General features: G+C 40.7%; 1 protein-coding gene across 3 annotated transcripts in view; it reads left to right on the top strand.

The window, feature by feature from the left end:
* The window catches only part of CTNND2 (catenin delta 2), a 1151766-nt gene that overhangs the window by 649233 nt on the left and 480807 nt on the right, over nt 1–21726 (top strand). For all 3 annotated transcript variants that reach the window (XM_034761543.1, XM_034761542.1, XM_034761544.1), the window contains 2 exons: nt 15512–15546; nt 16321–16437. In XM_034761543.1, coding sequence (XP_034617434.1) covers nt 15512–15546; nt 16321–16437 — 152 coding nt within the window. The remainder of the gene's footprint in view (nt 1–15511; nt 15547–16320; nt 16438–21726) is intronic.

Here is a 21726-nt window from a genome sequence, read left to right as displayed (position 1 = left end):
CAAAGTGTAGCAACCTACAGAGAGCAAACTGTGGGGAAGAGAGAGAGAAACAGGGGACAAGAAGTTAAAGGGAGAAAAGAGAAAGTTACATCTATACAATGTGCTGCTGCAAAATGAAGACATTAGGCTTTGCTGGAGTAGAAATGCCAGCATGTGTGTCTGATTTTTTTTTTTATTAAATTTTGTGTGTTTTGCACAATTCTGGGAATTATTCAAACGAAAATTGCAATGTTTAAAAAGCTGCGGAAGCATCCGACGAAGTGGGTATTCACTCACGAAAGCTCATGCTCCTATACGTCTGTTAGTCTATAAGGTGCCACAAGACTCTTTGCTGCATTAAATATACAGTTTTCTACAAAATAGTGGTTTATGTATTGACACCAATAGTAGATGTCACTGATAAATTTAAATCTCATGTGTATTTCTTAAATGTCCCTCATAGTGATTCTGAAGTAAATGGAAAACAGTTAGAAAGAAAATGGTGGTCTAGAAAGAGGCATCACCATAACAGAGTCTTATGATATGGTATATGTTTTAGACAGTGCCATTTTTAATGCTGTTGGAAATAGCACACAGAGTAAGTATATTATAAGTTACTCACCTGTTATCTTTTTTTATGGTGTGTATTTCAGTTCTGAAAGAAAATAATTTCTGATGGAACCTCATTGGGTATGTGTATGTAACACCGACAGACCCCAGTCGTTGGCAGGCAGGATTGAACCTGGGATTGCTGGAGCTAAATGCATGAGCCTCTATTGCATGAGCTAAAAGCCACATGGCCGTTAACTAAGGCTGGAGAGCAGACTCATTAATCTTGAAGTGGTCTCAGTGCCACTAGAGGGGACAGGAGGTGTGCGGGTTACAAGTACACTTGGTGGTAGGGGTGTGATTCCCAGCTTGAGAAGACCTACTTTCACTAGCTGTCATCAAGCTAGCATGCCAAAAATAGCAGTGTGACTGTGGTAGCATGGGCAGGGCAAGTGGCAGGAGGGGCTACCCACCCCAAGTACAAATGTGCCCAGACCTCCTGGGTACGTATTTGGGTAGCTAGCCTGAGCCTCTGCTCATGCTACTGCAGTACTCTATTGTTTTTGGCATGCTAGCTTGATGAGAGCAAGCCTGAGTATGTCTGGTTAAGTGGGGAATCCCATCCCCAGCTCCAAGTGTAAACATACCCTTTGTTGTTGAAATGAAGAAGATATTTATCAGAGCTGGTCACTGAGAAATAATAGGAACAATTTAAATTCATAACATTTCCATTTATCCATGTGGCTTTTTAAGTACATATATACAGCAGCCAAACTGTTCAAAAGTTTGGGCACCTAACCAGGGGATCATGAAGAAGCTGAGCACCTAAAGGTTTTTCAAAACTGGTGTTTGCGCCTATCTAATTTATCAGAATGCTCCAAAAGGGCAGAAGTATTCAGTGTTGGGGATAAGTGCCCAAGCACTGTTTTCAGAAGGGACTGCAATGCTCAAAGGTTGCTTCAAGTACTCAGAAGTCAGTCAAGTCAGACATATGATTAAGCCCAGAGGCACAGGTTAAGGTGCTAAAAAGGCAGCCCTGCTTTGACAGCTTTGCATTCTGTGAACCCATAAAACTGACAGCATGTGAAGTATGCCTCTTCCCCCCCCTTCCCACTGTATATCAGAGTGTGAGAGAAATAGACAACATTTACTGAGTGTTTTGGGTTGTTATAGGGAAGAAAGAAGAGAATAAGAATAAAGGTAAGGTCTGGGAGTGACCGGGGGAAGGTTGTTGGAAGGATTAACAGTTACACCAAGATTTAATAACTGGAGAGCTAGAGATAAAGAGGGCAATATTAGGGAAGTATAGGTATAGCACCTAACTTTGTTGGATCTATACGTCATAAGTAAGCTTGGAAGGATTCGATTTTTATTGGTAACTATCAGTAAATGTTGATTTCACACTATGTTGTATACACGTTAACTGTTGATAATAAAAATTTACAAACAGGCAAAGTAGGAAAAATGGTTCTTGAGAACTTAGTACAGTTTGGTTTAAAAATACTCACTTTGAATATTTTGACATAAAATGGATGGTGTTTTAACAGGTATGAAGCTTAAACTTTCTGAATCTCAACGTCTTCTGTCATTAAGTCATTATTGTCTGACCCCGCCCCACCCCACACTATCTGTCTCCTCTGTAACTTCCCACAATTGTGAAAATTTAAGTAGCTAAACATTTAAAAACAATCTTAAAACATTGATGTTATCCACTGAATTTTTAAAAAAATCAAATTCTGCCTAACCAAATCATTCTCAGAGAAAGGAGAGAGCAGACAATGGGGTCCAAAGGTCAATGAAGAACAGGTCCTTTCCCTCCTATAACAGGATCTGTAAGCCTTGATGCACAGGACATACAGAGTTACTGACTTGCCCCTGAAACCATCCAGCAACCATATGATAAACTGAAGGGAGAGCCAGAGAGGCTGAAAGAAGACATGCCTTCTCCAAATTAGTTAGGGGCCAGACTAAAGTTGGCATCTTTTCCACTGAGGTCTTTCAAAGGATCCATCTCTTCAGACCTAGACAACTTCCCAAATGGATTCCAGGACAAATGATTTTCCCTATAGATAGATGAACCCAATATGGAATTCTGCAGGAACTGTATGTATGGAGAACTTCCCATTTCCACAGGGCATGACAGATGGCAATAGACATCCCTCTGAGTGGAACAAAGGTAGAAAATGCAACCTATAAAAACAGGAAACAAAGATATTCCCCAAGTCTTGTCACTTTACCTGTGGGAAGAGGTTGTTACAGATATACAGATATAGGTACATGGCACTCTTAAACTGATGCTTGATCAATGTCACATAAGAAACATGCATTTATACCAGGGGTGGGCAAACATTTTGGCCCAAGGGTCATATCTGGGTATGGAAATTGTATGGCGGGCCATAAATGCTCACAACATTGGGGGCTGGGGTGCATGAGGGGGTGAGAGCTCCGGCTGGGGGTGCAGGCTCGGGGGTGGGGCCAGAAATGAGGAGTTCAGGGTACAGGAGGGTACTCTGGGCTGGGACCGAGGGGTTCGGAGATTGGGAGGGGGATCAGAGTTGGGGCACGGGAGGGTGTCGGGGTGCAGCGTCCAGGTGGTGCTTACCTCAAGCAGCTCCCAGAAGCAGTGGCATGTCCCCCCTCTGTCTCCTACACCAAGGTGTGGCCAGGCACCTCTGCATGCTGCCTTGTCCGCAGGCGCCGCCCCTGCAGCTCCCATTGGCCACAGTTCCCAGACAATGGAAGCTGTGGGGCCAGCACTTGGTGCTGGAGCAGCATGCGGAGCCCTCTGGCTGCCCTACGCATAGGAGACGGATGGGCGGACATGCTGCTGCTTCCGGGAGCCGTGTGGAGTGGGGCAAGTCCTGACCCCACTCCCTGGCTGGAGCAAGTCCTGGACCCTGCTCCCTGGCAGAAGCTCGAGGGCTGGATTAAAATGTCTGGAGGGCCGGATGCGGCCTCCGGGCTGTAGTTTTCCCACCCCTGATTTATACAGTATTTCAGCAGGCAGAATATCTGCAACAGCATTTCACTCATTTGACATTCATAATATTAAGGTGACTGTCTGCCTTTATGTGTTGATAAGAAACATCTTGGAGAAGAGGAGAGGAAGATACAGTTGCCCACTTAGACATTTATGTGGATAATGAGAATATTCACAATTTAGTTAGATAAGGTAAAAACTAATTACAAGTGGAGTTAACACATACTGCAGGGCATCAACCAACTACTAATTGAGGTTAGGAAGAGGCTTTCCCTCCTATTTCCGTAGTTGACTCATATGAGGATTTTATACCTTATTTTGAAATTTTTGCTACTAGTCACTAATGGGGACAGGATAATGGTGTACATGGACCAATGGTCTGATCCAATGTGGCAGTTCCTGTGTTCCTTCTGATTCTGGGGACTCTGCTTTAAGGTCCTCTTCATTTGTATTCTTTTCTGGACTTCAAGCATACAAAGGATCAATTTTTTACTTATTTATAGTTGTGATGAAGTTCAAAATGTGATTGTGTATGCCAAGCCTGAAAAGTCATAAACTTGATTTAGATAGATTGCTAGTATTACAGACACAGGCTTTTCTGATAATGGGATCTTAGCATTTCTACAATCCTTGTTATTTATCTGAACTTTCCACACATGATAGGTACACTTTTCTGAATAGCTGGTTTATACAATTATGTTCCCCAATATAAATTTTACTTTTAGAATGCTATATTCTTCTTTTTTCCCTCATAGAATGCAAGGACAAATATAAACCCCCATGAACAGACAAAGATTTGTTACTACTTAATGCTTTCAATTTCTGCATCCATGCAATGTCCACATCACTGAGTTCAGCAAAGACCAGAGATTACATTTCCAGTAGAAATTTTACTTTACTCATTCTTGTTGGGGGAGGACGAAGACATCTTTATTGAGGGGTTTCCTAGTATATGTAGATGTTTTGTTATTTGTACCCAAAAGGGACAATATATTTAATTCACTATACTAAATTCTGATTCTCAGAAAAGAACATGTTTTGGTACAGTATGGTACATACTTCCAGAAAGTAGGTTTCAGCACAGATGCTGCTCGCTTGGTGCTGAACTATAATTTTTTGATGTACCGACTTCTAGAGCCTTTACTTCTAGAAATTTTGCTTTTAAGCTGAAAGCTGATGGAGAAGAGCTGCAGGCAGTTAGTACTGGTTATTTCAATAACTACAAACATATATTTTTTTCTAATATTCATGTTGGATCTAACGTTACAAGATGAATCAGGAAGCTTCAGGTATCTTTAGAATCAAAAACTATGTTCCTTCTTTGATAATGAAGCTATTCTTTTTCTGGACTTCACATTTGTATTGCTTTAATCATTGAAAAAGAAAAGCCATATAAATAAGTTGCAAGCAGTTAGAGTGAGATAGTATACACATTACAGTTCTAATCTTTGTATTGTGTAGAGCTGATCAAATAAGTGACAAATAATGTATCTGATTAAGATAGTTCTTGACCCCATTAAGGCTCCTATATATGGTTAATGAATTCACAATTCGACCAGTCCAGGGGAATCCTTGTATGCCAGCTACTATTCCACTTTCCTCCCAGAGCCCCTTCCCCTGTATAGTGGATTTTATGGAGCAAAAGGGGGCAGGGGCAGGATATCACTGCATCTGGATGGTTCCTGGCTGCCGGAATGAGCAACTTGAGATTTCTCAATTTTACACCAGGAAGTGACATAGTCCCCTGCCGACTTCAGAATGAGGGTATGTAAACGTGTCTGAGTCATCTTTGCCCACACCTTCTTATCTGTGTTGGGCTTACTAGGGATTCAGCCCAGGATGTAGGTCACAAAATTTAGCAGTAGTGCTAGCTATAGGATTTCAAAGGGAGGGAGAACACCACTTTACCTCCCAGCCTAGATGCTACATTCCGTAAATACCTTGCAATGTTTCAGTTAAGTTTTACTTTAGAGACTTGAATGGGAAGAAGGCTTATGGCTCCCAATTCAGTTTCTTAAATATTGAAAGTGAGGCACGAAGAGGACTGCAGAAGTCATATAGGAGACACTATAGGTTTTGGATCCTTTGCAGCTATGGCCCCTAACATTTTAAAAGGGGGAAAACAAAACAAAACAAAGCACTTCATTAAATGTTGGTGGGGCAGGAAGGTGGAATGGGGAGGAAGAAGATAATTAAAATTATACTTGGATTGTAATCTGTGGGAGAGACCATCTTTCTATTATGCATATGACTGGGACACCTAAGTGCTACCAAACTACAAATAATAAAAAATTCTTCTGTGACTCAGGGTCCCCTTGATGCCAACTGGCAGAGAACACAGGGGGTGCATAAGGTTTTATAGGGATCCCCCAGGTCAGATCAAATAAGATCTGTATAATAATTCACCAAAGGGTGACATGTGAGGTCTCTAACAAGAACCTGTAGCCCACTGGTCACAATAATCATTGTGAAATGTATGTATGCATAATATGTAAGGAGTCATATATCTATATCAAAAATTATGTTCTTTAGGTTTGTGTTAAGACAGGACACCAGGAGGTCATTTTGGGTGCCTTCAGTTTTGAATGTCCAACTTGAAATATCTTAAGTTAAGCCTATTTTCAGAGGGTGGGTCCTCAGTGCTGCTTCTTTGAGTGTTTGTACATGTCCATTCTACTTCAGGTGCATGCAAGCCCTGTGTACTAAAGTCAGATACAGGTCTATCGCATTTTACGCTAGGGTTACCTTCCGCAGTCAACGTGTAAAGCGAAAATCGCATATAGTCAAAATTACATTGAGTGTAATGGCGGGCAGAATTGCCCTCACTACAGGTACAGTATTAAAATTGTTATTTTTCTCTTTTTTGTTTTTGTTTTTGCCGACCGCATAAAGCTGAAATCGTGTGTTAAATGCATGTAAGATGCGACAGACCTGTATATTTTTCCATAGTGGTACCCGTCCAGGCAGCACATGTGCCCTCCACAAACTCATTCTCCCAGCCAAAAATATAAAAGGTGGAGCCACCCCGACTCCCCTACTGTTCCTTCTCACTGCCCATGGTTGGTAGTTGGAATGGGTTTTGTGTCTTGCCACACAACTCTTCCTTCTTCTCTCAGAATTTATCTAAACTTTGTAATTAGTTGTGAGTGTCAGTTATAGTGTATAGTTGAGTAGTACTTGTGTGTAATTTTTCTATTTGTACTTTGGGGTTTTTTGGATTTTTATTTGTTCCTGGCATCTTTGATGCCTGGTACCAGGGTTTGCCCAAGCATAAATCCTTGGGATTTACGCTCTATTCTGGCTGTAGGAAATCTATGTCAGGTAGTGATCCTCATTCCCACTGCCTAAAGTGCCTGAGGGAGGGTCACATCAGGAATAAGTGCCATATCTGCAGTGTTTTCAAACACAGAACCCAGAAGTCCAGAGAGGTAAGGCTCCAGTACTTCCTTATTCAGTCTGTGCTGTGCCCCTTATTTGAGCACAGCTATTCGGTTCACTGCTATGTGGACACCACTCCATCCAGGAGTGCAGCTCCAGAAATTGCAGAGTCCCTTCAAAAGAAGGATCCCAGGAAAAGGCATTATTCTCCCTCCCCAGTACCATTGAAAAGGCAGACATCATCTGTCATAGCACAGTCTTCAAAGCCTAGGAAGTCTTCCTCAAATAAGGCTTGATCTCCTGCAGACTCTTCCAGGAGTAAATCCAATACTGAGGTTAGGCAGTCCTTGATACCACTGTTACTACTTTCACTCTTAGTGAAGAGTCATTGACTCAGGCACCAGCTTTTTTATTTTTTTAGACCAACTCCATTGCCTGGGCCTGACAAAGCCTCAAGTTTTTCCTTGCATGCTGCTATCCATCTGACACTCTTGGTACTGATGACACTACAGGCATATGTAGAGGACAAGGACCTCTTCTGCATCTCAATGACAGACTCACCACTACTTCAAAAGGTAGATGTTTCACCACTCCTCTGCTTTTTCAGTGCAAGGACTGGTACTCTCTACGTCTACAGTTGTGGCTCACTCAGCACCAATTTTGATGTAGCAGCCGATGGTACTGATAACTCCTAAGAAGTCTTTGATGCCTCTCCAGAGCACATGTGTGATAGTGTCAGTGAGTAAGCCCCCGATGCTTCCCCTGGTACCAGCACTGGAAACTGGTCCAAATCTCTGATCCCTTAAACCCACCCAGGACTGCACCTCTGTGGCCATCAGATTACTCCTACCCCTCTTTGGAGTTGGAGGTAAAATCTTATATGTTCAGATTTTATTATAGAAGATCATGAGGTTCACATTCACCATCCTCATGGAGATCATGATCTTGGCACTGATAGTCTTACAGGAGTAGAACTATAGACAGAATATTATAAGGTCCTTTTTACTGGGATCTGGTGCTTTATCAATGGCTATATTGGAACCCCCAGGCATGCCTCCAGCGTCTTGAACAGCTTTTCCAGTGGCTTGTTTATTCCAGTCACTTCCAGGTGTTAACAGACCTGTCTGAGTAGGGTTATTGTGTTATAATTTGAAATACATCTGAAGGGCACCCCATTCAAAAACCACTGACCAACATTTAGTAATGGTCTGTCACTGAGGTGGTATAATTTACCCAGCAGGTGAGAGCTGGGTGGATATTACACTGATAAAAGGTTATTTAATGCTACCAAAGATAATACCACTGGTTGTCAAAAAAAAATAACATAATGGGAATTTTATTTAAACCAGAACAAATTGAACTGGATTCCACCTACCTACAATAACATTAAATACATGAAGAATATATATAATAAAGTATAATGGTTTGAAAATGTATATGCACATGCACACACACACTATAACTTACTATTAAGTGTACTTAATTAAATATAACCCTCTACATAGAAATGTATATCTATATCTATCTCTGTATGCACAGCCTATTATCTTATAGATTGTTGTTTTGTAGTTCAAGGTTCCTCTTTCCCCAAATAGCTCACTGGGTACCGTGTAATGCCCAAGTCAGTCTTTGAGCCTCAAGTGCCTCTCATGACTTCCTGAAGGGATGAACTTGACTCCAGTGGTGCTTGCTTGATGGGGCCGTACGTTAGACCAGACCCATGGGATCTGAAGGACTTTTGGTTCCCCTGTTCCAGATCTCTGGGACCACATGAATCAATGATAGGACATGCCCAGAGCTTACAGTCAGGAACAAACAGGAACGAATGCTCAGAAACATGCTAGCAAACATCGACTGAGTTGACCAGCCAGCCTTAAAGTAAAGGAGCTCTCTTCTACATGTCTGTCTGTGCTGCTCAACCTCTATCTCTTCACCGATTTGCGGTCTCTCTCAGACCTAGTTTCCCTCTGGCTGCCCTCCCCCACCACTCCTCTGGCCACCCTCTCCGTCCCTCTGGCTTCCCTGTTCCTCCTGTCCCTCTAGCCAACCTTTCTCCCTCCCTTTTTTTTAATCTCTCTCTTTCAGTCTCCTGTCCTGCATACCTCTGTCCCTCCACCGTCACCCTCTTCCCCTCCAATTGTCATTCTCCCTCCCTCTGAGGAGAGAGGCCATCTCCTCTCACTTTCTCAGAGGGAGGGGCTACCTCCGCTCCATAGAAAAATGACAGTGCATTCACGCTCAGCACATCCTACGTCATATATCCCCATATAGGGTCCAGTCTTTTTGCCATATTTACATTAGGCAGCATAAGATGCCCAGTACTGATCCCTGGACTAACCTTGGTACCAATCAGGTGCTGGATGTAATACTGACTATACCAGACCCATCTGACTAGGATATAAGGCACCTGTACAGGACAAACCGTACAATCACCACTCAACACATCATTGTCCTTTCCTGCTCAGGCAAATGTCAGAATCATCACGACTGGTTCCTGGTGATTGTAAGACCTACCAGGAACTGTTAAAAAGTGTGGATAATTTTCTATGTATCCAGGTGAAAACAGCGCAGGAAAATCCACATAAATTAGCGGATACCATACACATCTCAGACCCTCGTAGAGTGGCTCTACCAATTAATGAAGCCATCAAAGAGCCCACAAAAATATTCTGGCAAACACGTTCATATATTCCACTTCTGGCTAAGAGAATGGGGAGGAGATACTACTTTTATTCACACGCCACCTCAGGATCTTTGGTGGTGGCTAGAGTCAACAAAAAGTTCTAGACAAGAGCATTCCATGTGTATCCTCAAAGATGATGATGATCATAAAAAAGTGATCTATTTGGTAGAAAAGTTTGTTTGACCTTGTGGCTATAATTTAGAATTGCAAACTATGAGGATCTTGTAGCCAGATATGATTTTTCTATTTGGGACAATATGTCTAAATTCATAGATAAACTACCAAAGAAGCGAATCATGCCAGGCTTAGTGATTGTTGTCTGGTGTCTAGACCCTTCAGATGGCTTTGGATAATGCAGACTCTGTAACACAAGTAATGGCAACCACTATTACAATGCATTGCTCCACTTGGTGGCAATTGTCTGGGATACCAGTGGAGGTCCAGCAGATGACTGAAGACATTCTGTTTAATGAGTTTCTTTTGTTTACTGGAAAAATGGATGAAGTGCTAAAAAAAATAAAAAAGAAAACCACCACACACACACATTCTAGGGCAGCCCTTAAATTTCTAGGCATTTATAACCAGCTCCTAAGAAGAAGCAGTTTCATCTTCAAACTCAGAAGAGGTATCCTTTTTACTCTACAAGGCAGTCTGAGCACATGAAGACGCATCATAAATACCAGAGGAGACCACTGCTTCCTCCTTCTGCTTCAGCCGTGTTGAGACAGCCCACAGCAACTAAGCAGTCTATCTAGCACCATAGTTGAGGCCAGCGAACCACCATGTTGGTATCTATTATTAACTGTATTTTCTAGCCCAATGACTATGTAATATCTAAAGGGATTAGGCTGGCTTTCTCCACCTGTGAGAGATCCTACACTCCCTTGGGACTTAAACTTGGTCTTGCCACCATTAGTAGGTCTGCCTTTTGACCGTATCGCTACTGGTTCATTGTTGCATCTGTCCCTGATGGTAACATTCTTGGTAGCTATTAGCCAGGAGAGTAGGAGAATTTTGAACATTGTTGCAGACCACCCACCTCCCTTGTATACGATCTTCTTTAAGGACAAGGTTTATTTATGACTCCATTCTAAATTTCTGACTAAGGTGGTTTTGGATTTACACCTTAACTAGTCTTTCTATTTAACAATCTTTTTTCCAAAGCCTCACTCTCATAGGAATGAGGAGAGATTCCATACTTTGGATGTTTGCAAGGGATTAGCCTTGTTCTTGGGCAAGACTAAACAATTTAGAATGTCCCCTCAGCTATTTGTTTCCTTCTCTGACAGGATGAAGGACAACCTGTCTCTTTGCAGAGAATATCATCCTGGATCTCATCCTGCATATCTCTGTGCTATGGCATCACTACGTTTTCTTGACCATAGAGGGTTTCAGCACATTCTAGAAGATCACAAGCAGCATCAGCTGCATTTTTGGGTCATGTGCCCATCAATGACATTTGCAGAGCGACAGCTTGCTCATAAGTACATATATTCATTAGTCATTATGCTATCCCTTAAGCTTTGAAAGCTGATGCCATATTTGGGAGAGTGGTGTTGCAATCTTTGCTCAGTGGACTACAAAGCTCTCCTTTCCAAACTCCTTGTGAGTCACTTAAAGGAGACTTGACAGAAGAAAAAAGAACCATTACTTACCTGCTCTCCATCAGTTGTTCTTTGAGAAGTGTTGCACATGTCCATTCCAAAACCCATCCTTCTTCCTCTCTACGTTGGAGTCTATACTTCCTGGATGCTGGTGTGAAGGAAGTGAAAGGGGACCAGGGCATCTCTGACCTTATACCTTCAGCTGAGAGCACCAGCATCCATAGAGTGCATGCATTGCCCTAATGGGCACTGCTGTGGGGAAAAATTCTCTGGGTTCGGTGCACTGGGTGTGCACAGGCCCAAAGTGTAATGGACATGTGCAACACACCTCGAAGAAGAGCAGTTACAGAACAGGTAAGTAACCATTCTTTTCTAAAAGTCAGGTCATTCTAAAGGTGTGTCAAGATCAGCATTCAAAAATTGAGGCAACCCAAATCACTAGTCACTTTTGAACATTTGTGCTCCTATTCTTCAGATACTTGCCTGAAGCAATGCCACAAAGACAATCTTCTACCAAAAAGAGAACATATAAATATGTACTAAATACAAATTACATTCTTGTCTATTGAAATGGCAACATTTGATTTTTTTCATGTCATACTAATATAATGGCTGTCTTGTATGCAATGGAATAACTTGAAATAGAAATAATAAATGACAGTGGCATCAGGTTATAGCCAATAAATCATAATTACAGCCCTGTGTTTTGTTTGTTTTACCTTTTTTTTTATTTTTTGCAAATGTGAAATAACATGAAATAAAATGAAAAGCAATGTATAAAACAAATTAAACTCAAACTGCAGCGGCACACAGGTTGCAGTGCCACTCTACGATAATGATAACTGAAAGATCTTAGCAAGAAAGAGAGAGAAAAAAAGTATGTTTACTTTTTGCATTTGACACCGTGTGTGTATAGTCACTTTCACTGTTCTGTATTCAGTCAGGCAGACCTTTTCACTTGTGGAACTCATTGGAGAGTCGGTGTCTATATTGGTCAATTTATGAAAAGATCACTCTAAGCACAGGGGCAGGAAAGAAAAGCCAGAACATACTGTTTAAAGGATGCTTTATTTTTAATTTCTCAATTTAAAATTGCATCAGATTTTGTTTGGGTAAGCATGAATGCATCCAATTGTAGGATTGGAGTCGCGACTTGTAACTAAGAAATGGCCAGTAATGTGCAATGAAATTAGAATTTACCGTATAATAAATCTAAATAGTATATTCTTTAACTAGAAAAAAGTGGTGCTGCATGTTTTTTTTTCTCCAAACTGAGAATAGATTAATATCCTTTGTAATGGTGCATAAGCTTCTAACAAATTCTTCAAATTATGTCATTATGATGAGAGACATTCGTCATTAAATCTGCTACTTAACATATGAAAGTTCCAGTGTTTATGAAGAGAAACCTGCACATAGCTGGAAAATGCAACATTTTTGTAATTTCTCACAAATGTTCTACTTTTTTTGACCTCCCATTTTTGATTATTTTATGCTTGGCACAGAAGAATGTTTCTGTGTTGTACAAATCAAAGACAGGTAAATGAAATGTGTTTTTTCCAATGTTTAATTTAAAAATATTAGGTAGACCAAGCCAATATTTTCCTTTTCTTTTCTTTTTTCCTTATATTTAATATTTGTAAAAGTTTCTTCTGAATTTAGCGCTCATGAAAGCTGCCAGATTGAAAGCCGCAGAAACCATAGTCCACTGTTTATCTACATATTTCATTGTACGCATGCTTCGTCTGCCCACCAATTTGGCGGAGAGGGTAATGCAAGCTTCACACAATTCATTCCCTGACCTGAGACTGCCATCTAGCTATTTAATAACAGTTATGATGATGGTCATTATGTGAACATCTGTCCAGTGGAAAATGGACTAAGACCACTAGCTCATTTCAAATTAGACTGCAGCTGATACTAATTATTTTGGATAACTCAGGTTTGGTACATTGAAATACTTTAGGGCTAGCTTTCAGAAGTGACAAGCACTCACAGTTCCCATTGACATCACTTGGAGTTGTGGATGTTTGGCACTCCTGAAAATCAGGCCCAAGGTGTTTCAGGTTGGGCTATCAAAAACCGAGTAATCCAAATTGGTGGCTATTTTTGAAAATATTAACTCTGACCATGACTAAATGGGCCAGATGACTTCTTGTGTCCTAATAATGAAAGGCATTATGGCGCCTACTCAACATGTTCCTATCCCTGGGTCTGCATTACATTGCCAGTTCCTCGAGGCATGAAAATCCTCTGTACTAGATTAATATTAAGTGCTTGTCTATAAACAAGTTAATTTGTTGCAGGCTGGGATATAAATCTACAGTGCTACAGTGTGATGCGCACTAACTGTGTGAATCCTGCTGCTGTGCACTGAAAAAAAATTCCGTAGTGCAGAACTTTTAGTTCACCGCATCAGGGACAATTAGTGAATGGCACATTAGGGTTCTGTAGATTTACACTCTAGCTTGCCACACACTAACTCTTCAGATAGACGTGCCGTAAGTCATAGATATTAGATGTCTACATGTGTTTGGAAATGAAAACAGAAATCTATGACTTTGAATGTATTAGTTGTAAACTTCAAACATGAGGCAGGATTTAAACATATTTAAAATTATTTAAATAAATATAAGTTAGACAGTTATCAGCCTTGTGTTTTGTCACTGTCAAATAAAGCTAATACCTAACCCTAGTATTTTTCCCATAAAAAGGGTAATGCCTTCAAAAGGAAGGTCCTGAATTTAATTTCCTTATATGCTTGCTACCTGGACATAGATATAAAGATTTGCATCCAAGGCATTCAGAAACTTACCTAGCACTTTTTTGCACAGGGAAAAAGATTCAAGATCTAAAAATCTATGTTCTCATTAAAAAGTATATATTCATAACCTCACATGAACAAATAAATAGATCTATAATGGTAACAGCTAAAAAGGTTTTGGGCTTTTTTTATGGGCAGGTACCACTGATAATATCCTATTCCCCATTATAAGTGTAGGAAATAGACGTTCAAGCTAGTAATATCCTACCCATATGTATAAAGGTACAAGAAAACTTTTTAATTGTGACTATTGTAGTTGAATCTTTACACCTATGTAATTAGGAACAATTTATCAAGGTTTGTGGTGGATTCTCCATCACTGAACATTTTTTTTTTTTTAATCAAGACTGGACGCTTTTCTAAAAGATATACTGACGTTCTATGGCCTGTGTTATACAGCAGGTCAAACACTTTGATCACTATGGTCCTTTCCGGTCTTGGAATCTATGAATTACCATAACGATGCATGAGTGACTGTACCCTTTTCTGACAGTTCTTGACATGTAAAGGAGGAATAGAAAGATCATGCATAGTAGTGAAGTGTACTTACTGTACATATTACTCAATTTACCTTAAGTACCATGTTTTCTTCCACAGCAGAAAATATACCTATGATATCTACTGTATATCCTCATGAATTTCCATCATTCCTGTATAATCTAAATGATGATCTCAATTTCCAGCTTGATCGATTTTAAGTATCAACACTAACCAGAGCTAAAACCCCGCAGCTGATCAACACCAAAAACTTTCCATTGATTTCACCTGGAGTTATGCAGGCAAAAGAATGATAACTGCAGGTCCTGAAAATTCCAGCTGAATTGCACATGACCGTTCTGGTCCTGGTTCAAACTTCATGCTTCCTAAATGTTTCTTATGCTCTTAAAATTAAAAGATACTCCACTCTTAGGCTCTCATGCCACAAACACTTATCTATGTGCTTGGCTTTACTCACATACACAGTTCTATTGACGTCACTGAAATTCCATGGCTGAGTAAAGTTAAGTATGTGCATAAGTGCAGGATCAGGACCATAATCCATAAATAAAATATATCTTTTCAAAGAACGTCTTCATTTCTAAAAGCTACTTTTCCTCTTATAAAAATGAAGAGAGGGAGTGCAGGGAGAGCAGTTACAGAGGAGGTTTTTTAAATGTTACAAGGCAAAGCTTTGTCTTTTGAAAGAGTTTGTTTTTGTTTTACTTCAATTATTTAAAATGATAGGACACAATTTATAATTAAATCTTGTATATATCAATAACTGATCAGAATTGGATTTTTTTTAAATTTCAATGCTGTCAAATTATCAATATTTAAAATATTTATAGGAAATTAATACATTTTATATTTGACTTGAAAGTTGTTTAGCATTCATTGATCAGCTTCATTATACAGAGTAGGTTTATATCTGAATGGTAGTGCTGTATTACTGAGTTTTTCTAAAATTTAGGGGATTTGTATAATTTACCCAAGATTTGTTTCTTTTCTAATTTATACTTTATTTTTGTTTACAGTTCAACAGAAGAGCAGTTTCATTGGCAAACGCAAGGTAAAGTATATCTTGGATGGATTCTGTATCTAGATATATTTCCCCAGTAATGTCTGTTATCCAAAAGAGAACAAAGAATTAGAAGAACCATGGATTTTATGTGCTAGCCTTCATTAAAATTGTTTATTAATTATCCCCATAGAGAAGTGGCAGGGCCGCCCAGAGGATTCAGGGGGCCTGAGGCAAAGCGGGGGAGCTTGTACTCACCAGGCAGCGCTCCGAGACTGCAGCGGCAGCATTTCGGCAGCGGGGAGCCCTTCAGTCACTCCGCATCTTTGGCAGCACTGAAGGACCCGCTGCCGAAATGCCGCCGAAGACCCGGACCGCCGCCGGGTGAGGAAAGGGATTCTCAAACAGAGCTTGCAGGGCCTCTGTGGGGCCCGGGGCCTGGGGCAAATTGCCCCACTTGCCCCCCCCCCGAGCGGCCCTGAGAAGTGGCAGTAATTGGTGGTGACACAAATGGTTGTAAAACAGGAGAGTGTCGTGTACAAGGTTGCTGATTGTGATCAGTGTGAAAAATATCTCAGTAATTAAACCTGAATTTTTCAATATGCTTATTGATAGCAAACACCATCCTTTTAAAGGATGGTGTTTGAAAGTATGGATATAGGTGCATTTTTCTGGGCCTGCCCATTCCAGCCTCCTTTGAAAATTAGACCTTAAATGTTACCATTCCCTTGACTAGCTGTGAATTTTTAAATGGTTCTATGTCATTGTTTTTATCTTTTGTATTTTCTTTATATTCTTTAACATTTTTTATAATTTTTATTACAGACGGTCAGAAGGATATAGAGGATGAGCTCACAACTGGTCTTGAGCTGGTGGACTCCTGTATTAGATCACTGCAGGAGTCAGGAATACTTGATCCACAGGATTATTCAACTAGTGAAAGTAAGTTTCCAGGAACTTGCCTTTCTTTGTCTGGAGCCCCAAAATCCAGAACTATTATTCGGAGTACTTTATGCTTTTAAGATGAAAGTACTTTGTGTCATAATGGTTTTCGCATTTCATCTGTCAACATTGGCAGCAGGCAATATAAATTGAATTATCTGTAAATATGCTTATTACCCACTTCCTTATGTGGATTACAATCTGTAAAGAGCTCCCAAGCACTTCAGATGCTATGGACAAAAAGCAGATAGTTCGATAACTGTTAATTTAAGGAATATATCCCTTCATACTGTATAGCTGTGACATCCAAGAAGGTCATATTTAAAGATTTCAGTGTCAGTACTAGAAGAGTTTTAACCAATAGGATTACAGTATGCAAAGGCACCCAAATTGCACTCTGATTGGGCAAATCGTCATAATGTCTGATGTCACAGTTTCACCACACAGCTATGAACTACTCAAGGCTAAAATTTGCAAAAGATTACATGATTCCAAGCAATCCAAGAAATGGCCCTCAATATGAGTGATGAGCAGGTAATGGGCATCCTGACAGATTTCAAAGGTGATGGCTGGACTTGTCAAAAGCACCAGAGCACCTTGAGGCATCTATCAAAGGAGGTGGGCTGGGTGCTGAATGGTCAAACTATATTTTCAGACCTGTGCAGTGGGGTAGCTGGGTCCTTTGCCATAACTAGCTGCTTGCAAATTAGTTATGGTTCAGGCCTGCCCTCAACCACTTTGGAAACATTGGGGGCAGTCTCCCCAGTTGGGGAGAGAGACAGATTGGCTGAGGAGCCAGAAGTGGGGAACAGGGACTAATTGGAGAGTGGGACTGGCAGTTTGAGGGGGAACACTGAGACTGGCACTGTGAGATTAGATCTTGCTGGGCAATGAGACTTTGACTGGGATGAGAAGCCTGACTGGGACTGGCTAGGTTAGGAGAACTGGACTGGGATGAGGAACACAGAGGTCGGGAAGGTAGCCTTAATTTATTCCCCTTGTGCATATACATTATTATACAGTCTTTAGTTACATAACATATTTTTCCACAGGCCCCAGTGCACAGGCTGGACTTGTTCTGGGGATGAATTAGGGTTGGGGAATGCAGGAGGGTGTAGTCAGTAGGACCCCAAGCTCAGTTACTGCAGAAGTTGGAAGGTGTGTAGTGAATGAGGCAAGGGACAGAAGGATGAGAAATGAAGGTCTCATGTTTAAGACAAATGAATGCTGCCTGGAAAATTGGATTCTATCCCTGCCTTTGTGTCAGAGTTTCTGTGTGATGCTGAGCAAAATCACTTAAACCAGACTTTTCACATTTGGTCAGTAATTGTGTGTTCCTCATTTTCTGGATGTCTGACTTGAGAGCTTGGAGTCTGATTTGCAGGTGCTGTACACTCACAGCTGTGACTGAAGTCAATGGCAACTGTGCATATTAAGTGCTATATAATGGTAACTAATCTGAAAAATCAGATCCTAGGTGTCTCAAATTGGGCACTCAAAATTAATGGATACTTTTGACCTTAATCTCTCTATGCCTCAGTTCCCCATTTGTAAAATTAGAATAATAACACTCCTTTATCTCACAGGGCTGTTGTGAAAATAAATGAATTAATGTTTGTGTAGCACTCAGATATTGTAGTGATAAGCGCCATAGAAAAGCCCATGAAGAAATTAATAATTCTGTATTCAGAGCTGGGTTAGTGTGCAGCAAATAAGGCCTAGGTCATTGTATTGAACAATGAAGATAAAACAAAATATTAAGTATTAAACCATCCATCCTGTGCACTGAATGAGGCAGGGGTGTTGTAGAAAAATAGTTGGTGATCATGTAATTAAAAACTGTATCATAATGCATACACACATGGAGGCCAATTAAGGTTGCACAGGCAACCTTAATTCTGGCATTTCCTAACTTTTTAGTACTTGATTTTGCAACCTTTATAATGAAAAATATGTATGTCTAGAATACACTAAAGACCCTGATTGAGGATATGTCTGAGGTGTCTTGATAGTCCCTTTTTTTTTTTTTTTTTTGGTCAGGTCAGATTTTTGAATTTGCTATATCAGAGGCTGCCCTGGGATGTACCTACTACTGACTTCACTATGTGCTCCTCTGACCTGAGTGTGTCCAGTAGAACAATCCAGTCTATCAGTGGCTGTTCCTTGGGGAGGGATTAGTATGTCTGTGTTTTGAGCCTTTATAATACAGCTTTACACATTTCCTGCTTCCCTCTGAAGCTGTTGTGAGAAACAGCTACATAGCAGGCAGCTATTGTAATAGACTCCCTAAATCCCAAAGATCACTTCACATGTGGTACCTGTGTACTAACAAGTGTAAGCCATGGAAAAAATGGCTAAGGGGATATGGATATCACCACATGAAAAGGGAATCATATGGGGTAGTAGCTGTATTAGTCATTGATTGTGGTGTTCTGGTATTTACCTTTTGCTGATGGTGAGTCTGGATAACTATTTGACTGAGGTGTTGGAGTGCAGTGATCATTTATTTTTTTAAAAGTTCCCAGGCTGTTCTAAGGAGGGAATGCATTGGATATATGTAAGGTATAAAGACTGGCAGATTCAAAACAGTGATGTTACTCTTGGGAGTTCCTCTACTATGGTGTGCCTGGAACAAGAGCGTACAGATCTGAGAGCCGCTCCTGTCCCAACACCCATCCCCCCCATGCCCAACCACCACAGTAAACCAATAGTTAGCTGAGTCAAGCAAAAACGTCTTCTCTGTTTCAGTGCTAGTCCTTGGATCAGTTTGTTATTATATAGTAAAGTAGTTGTTGAAAATATAATAATTGGCAGTCATCCTGCACAGAGGCAATCACTGGTCTCTTTCACAGTCCAGCTTGACACTTCGTTGGTGGACACTGTCTCGGGCTCTCACACTGGTGTCCTGTGCATTGACTTTGTTGGCTCTATTCCACACTCCTCTAAAAGTTATGGATGTATCTTGGTATTTGTGGATTCTCTAACTTAACTGAAATCTTTCTTACACAAGTCTGCACAGTTGATGTAGCTGCTGACAGACTAGTTTGCAAATTGGTAATGCAGAATGGGAAAGGTCAGTGCCAGATTTCTGAGTAAAGAAGTCAGTTTACCAAATTGATTTCTCTGGGTACTAAAATGACCCCCATCTCAGTAGTGTCTGAATGCCTCCCGAGTATTTATGGATTTAATTCCACAACATCCCTGTGAGGTAGGCATGTAATTATACACTTATTTTTTACAGCTGGAGAACGCAGACACAGAGAGATTAATGGAGTTGCCTAGAGTTACTCAGAAAGGCTGTGGAGTAGCAGAGACCTGAACCCATATCTCCTGAGCTCAAGTCCAGTTCCTTGGCCACAAGATCACCCTTCCTATCTTTCACATTGCTACAAATCCATCACCACCATCTCACATCAACCCAGATCAGATACGACTTGCCAACCCTACAGGATTGATCTGTGGACTAAGGTGCATCAGATCCTCCTATGGAGCTGAGGAAGGGCATAAGAACATAAGAATTGCCATACTGAGTTAGACAATGGTCAATCTAGCTCCATATTCTGTCTTCCAGCAGTGGTCAATCCCAGGTGCTTCAGAGGAAATGAGCACAATAGGCAATCACCAAGTGATCCATCCCCTGTCATCCACTCCCAGCTTCTGATAAATACAGGCTAGGGACATTTGGAGCATAGGGTTACATCCCTGACCATATTGGCTAATAGTTTTTGATGGATCTATTCTCCATGAACTTATCTAATTACTTTTTGAACCCTGTTATAGTTTTGGCCTTCACAGCATCCCCTGGCAATAAGTTCTATAGGTGGACTGTGCAGTGTGTGACCCCTAGTTCTTGTGTTATGTGAAGAAGCAAATAACATTTCCAACATTAACTTTCTCCTCACCATTCAAGATTGTAGAGGCCTCTACCGTATCTCCTCTTAGTTGTCTCTTTTCCAAACTGTAAAGTCCCAGTTTTCTTAATGTCTGCTCATATGGAAGCTATTCCACACTCCTAATCATCTTTGTAGCCCTTCTCTTTACCTTTTACAATTATAATACATCTTTTTTTTAGATGGGGTGACCAGATCTGCATGCAGTATTCAAGACGTGGATTTACCATGGATTTATATAGGGGCATTATGATATTTTCTGTCTTATTATCTATCCCTTTCTTAATGGTGCCTAATATTTTGCTAGCTTTTTTGATTGCTGCTACACATTGAGCAGATGTTTTCAGAGAGTTATCTGCAATGACTCCAAGATCTCTTTCTTGAGTGGTAAAAGCTAATATAGATCCCATCATTTTGTAGGTATAGTTGAGATTGTTTCCCAGTGTACATTAGTTTTCATTTATCAACATTGAATTTCAATTGCCATTTTGTTGCCTAGTCACTCACTTTTGTGAGATCCCTTTGTAACTCTTTGTAATCTGCTTTGGACTTCACTATCTTGAGTAGTTTTGTATCATCTGCAAATTTTGCCATGTCACTGCTTACCTCTTTTTCCAGCTCATTCATGAATATGTTGAATGGCATTTGTACCAGTACAGACCCCTGGGGGACACCACTATTTACCTCTCTCCATTCTGAAAACTGAGCATTTATTCCTACCCTTTGTTTCCTGTCTTTTAACTAGCTACTGATCTATGACATCCCTGTTATTGCATGACTGCTTACTTTGCTTAAGAGCCTTTGATGAGAGACCTTGTCAAAGGCTTTCTGAAAGTCTAAGTTCATATATCCACTGGATCACCCATCTCCACATTTGTTGACCCCCTCAGAGATTTTAATAGATTGGTGAGGTATGACTTCCCTTTACAAAAGCCATGTTGACTCTTCCTTGACAAATGGTATTCATCTATCTGTCTGATAATTCTCTTCTTGACTATAGTTTCAACCACTTTGCCTGGGTACTGAAGTCAGGTTGTAATTGCCGGAATTGCCTCTGGAGCCTTTTTAAAAATTGGAGTCACAGTAGCTATCCTCCAGTCATCTGGTACAGAGGCTGATTTGAACAATAGTTTACATACCACAGTAAGTAGTTAGTAGCAGTATTTCTGCAGCCAATCAGTAGGTAGCCAATTAGTCTCTCAGCACATGTAAGCAGGGAAAGCTCCCTTCTGCTTGCCTTTTGAAAACACAGCATTGGTGTGCACCTGCAACAGCCAGTCCTATGTGCTAAGAGCTAGCTAGGCAGCAGCTGCTTCCTACCAGCTCTGCAGCAGCTCCTGCCCCCTCATTAGCTCCTCCCGTTCTCCTCGCCCAAGGCTAAGGCATGAAGGATTCCAGT

This window comes from Trachemys scripta, chromosome 2 (genome assembly GCF_013100865.1).
Source record: "Trachemys scripta elegans isolate TJP31775 chromosome 2, CAS_Tse_1.0, whole genome shotgun sequence".
NCBI classification, from domain to species: domain Eukaryota; kingdom Metazoa; phylum Chordata; order Testudines; family Emydidae; genus Trachemys; species Trachemys scripta.
This window is presented reverse-complemented; position numbering and strand designations above follow the sequence as displayed.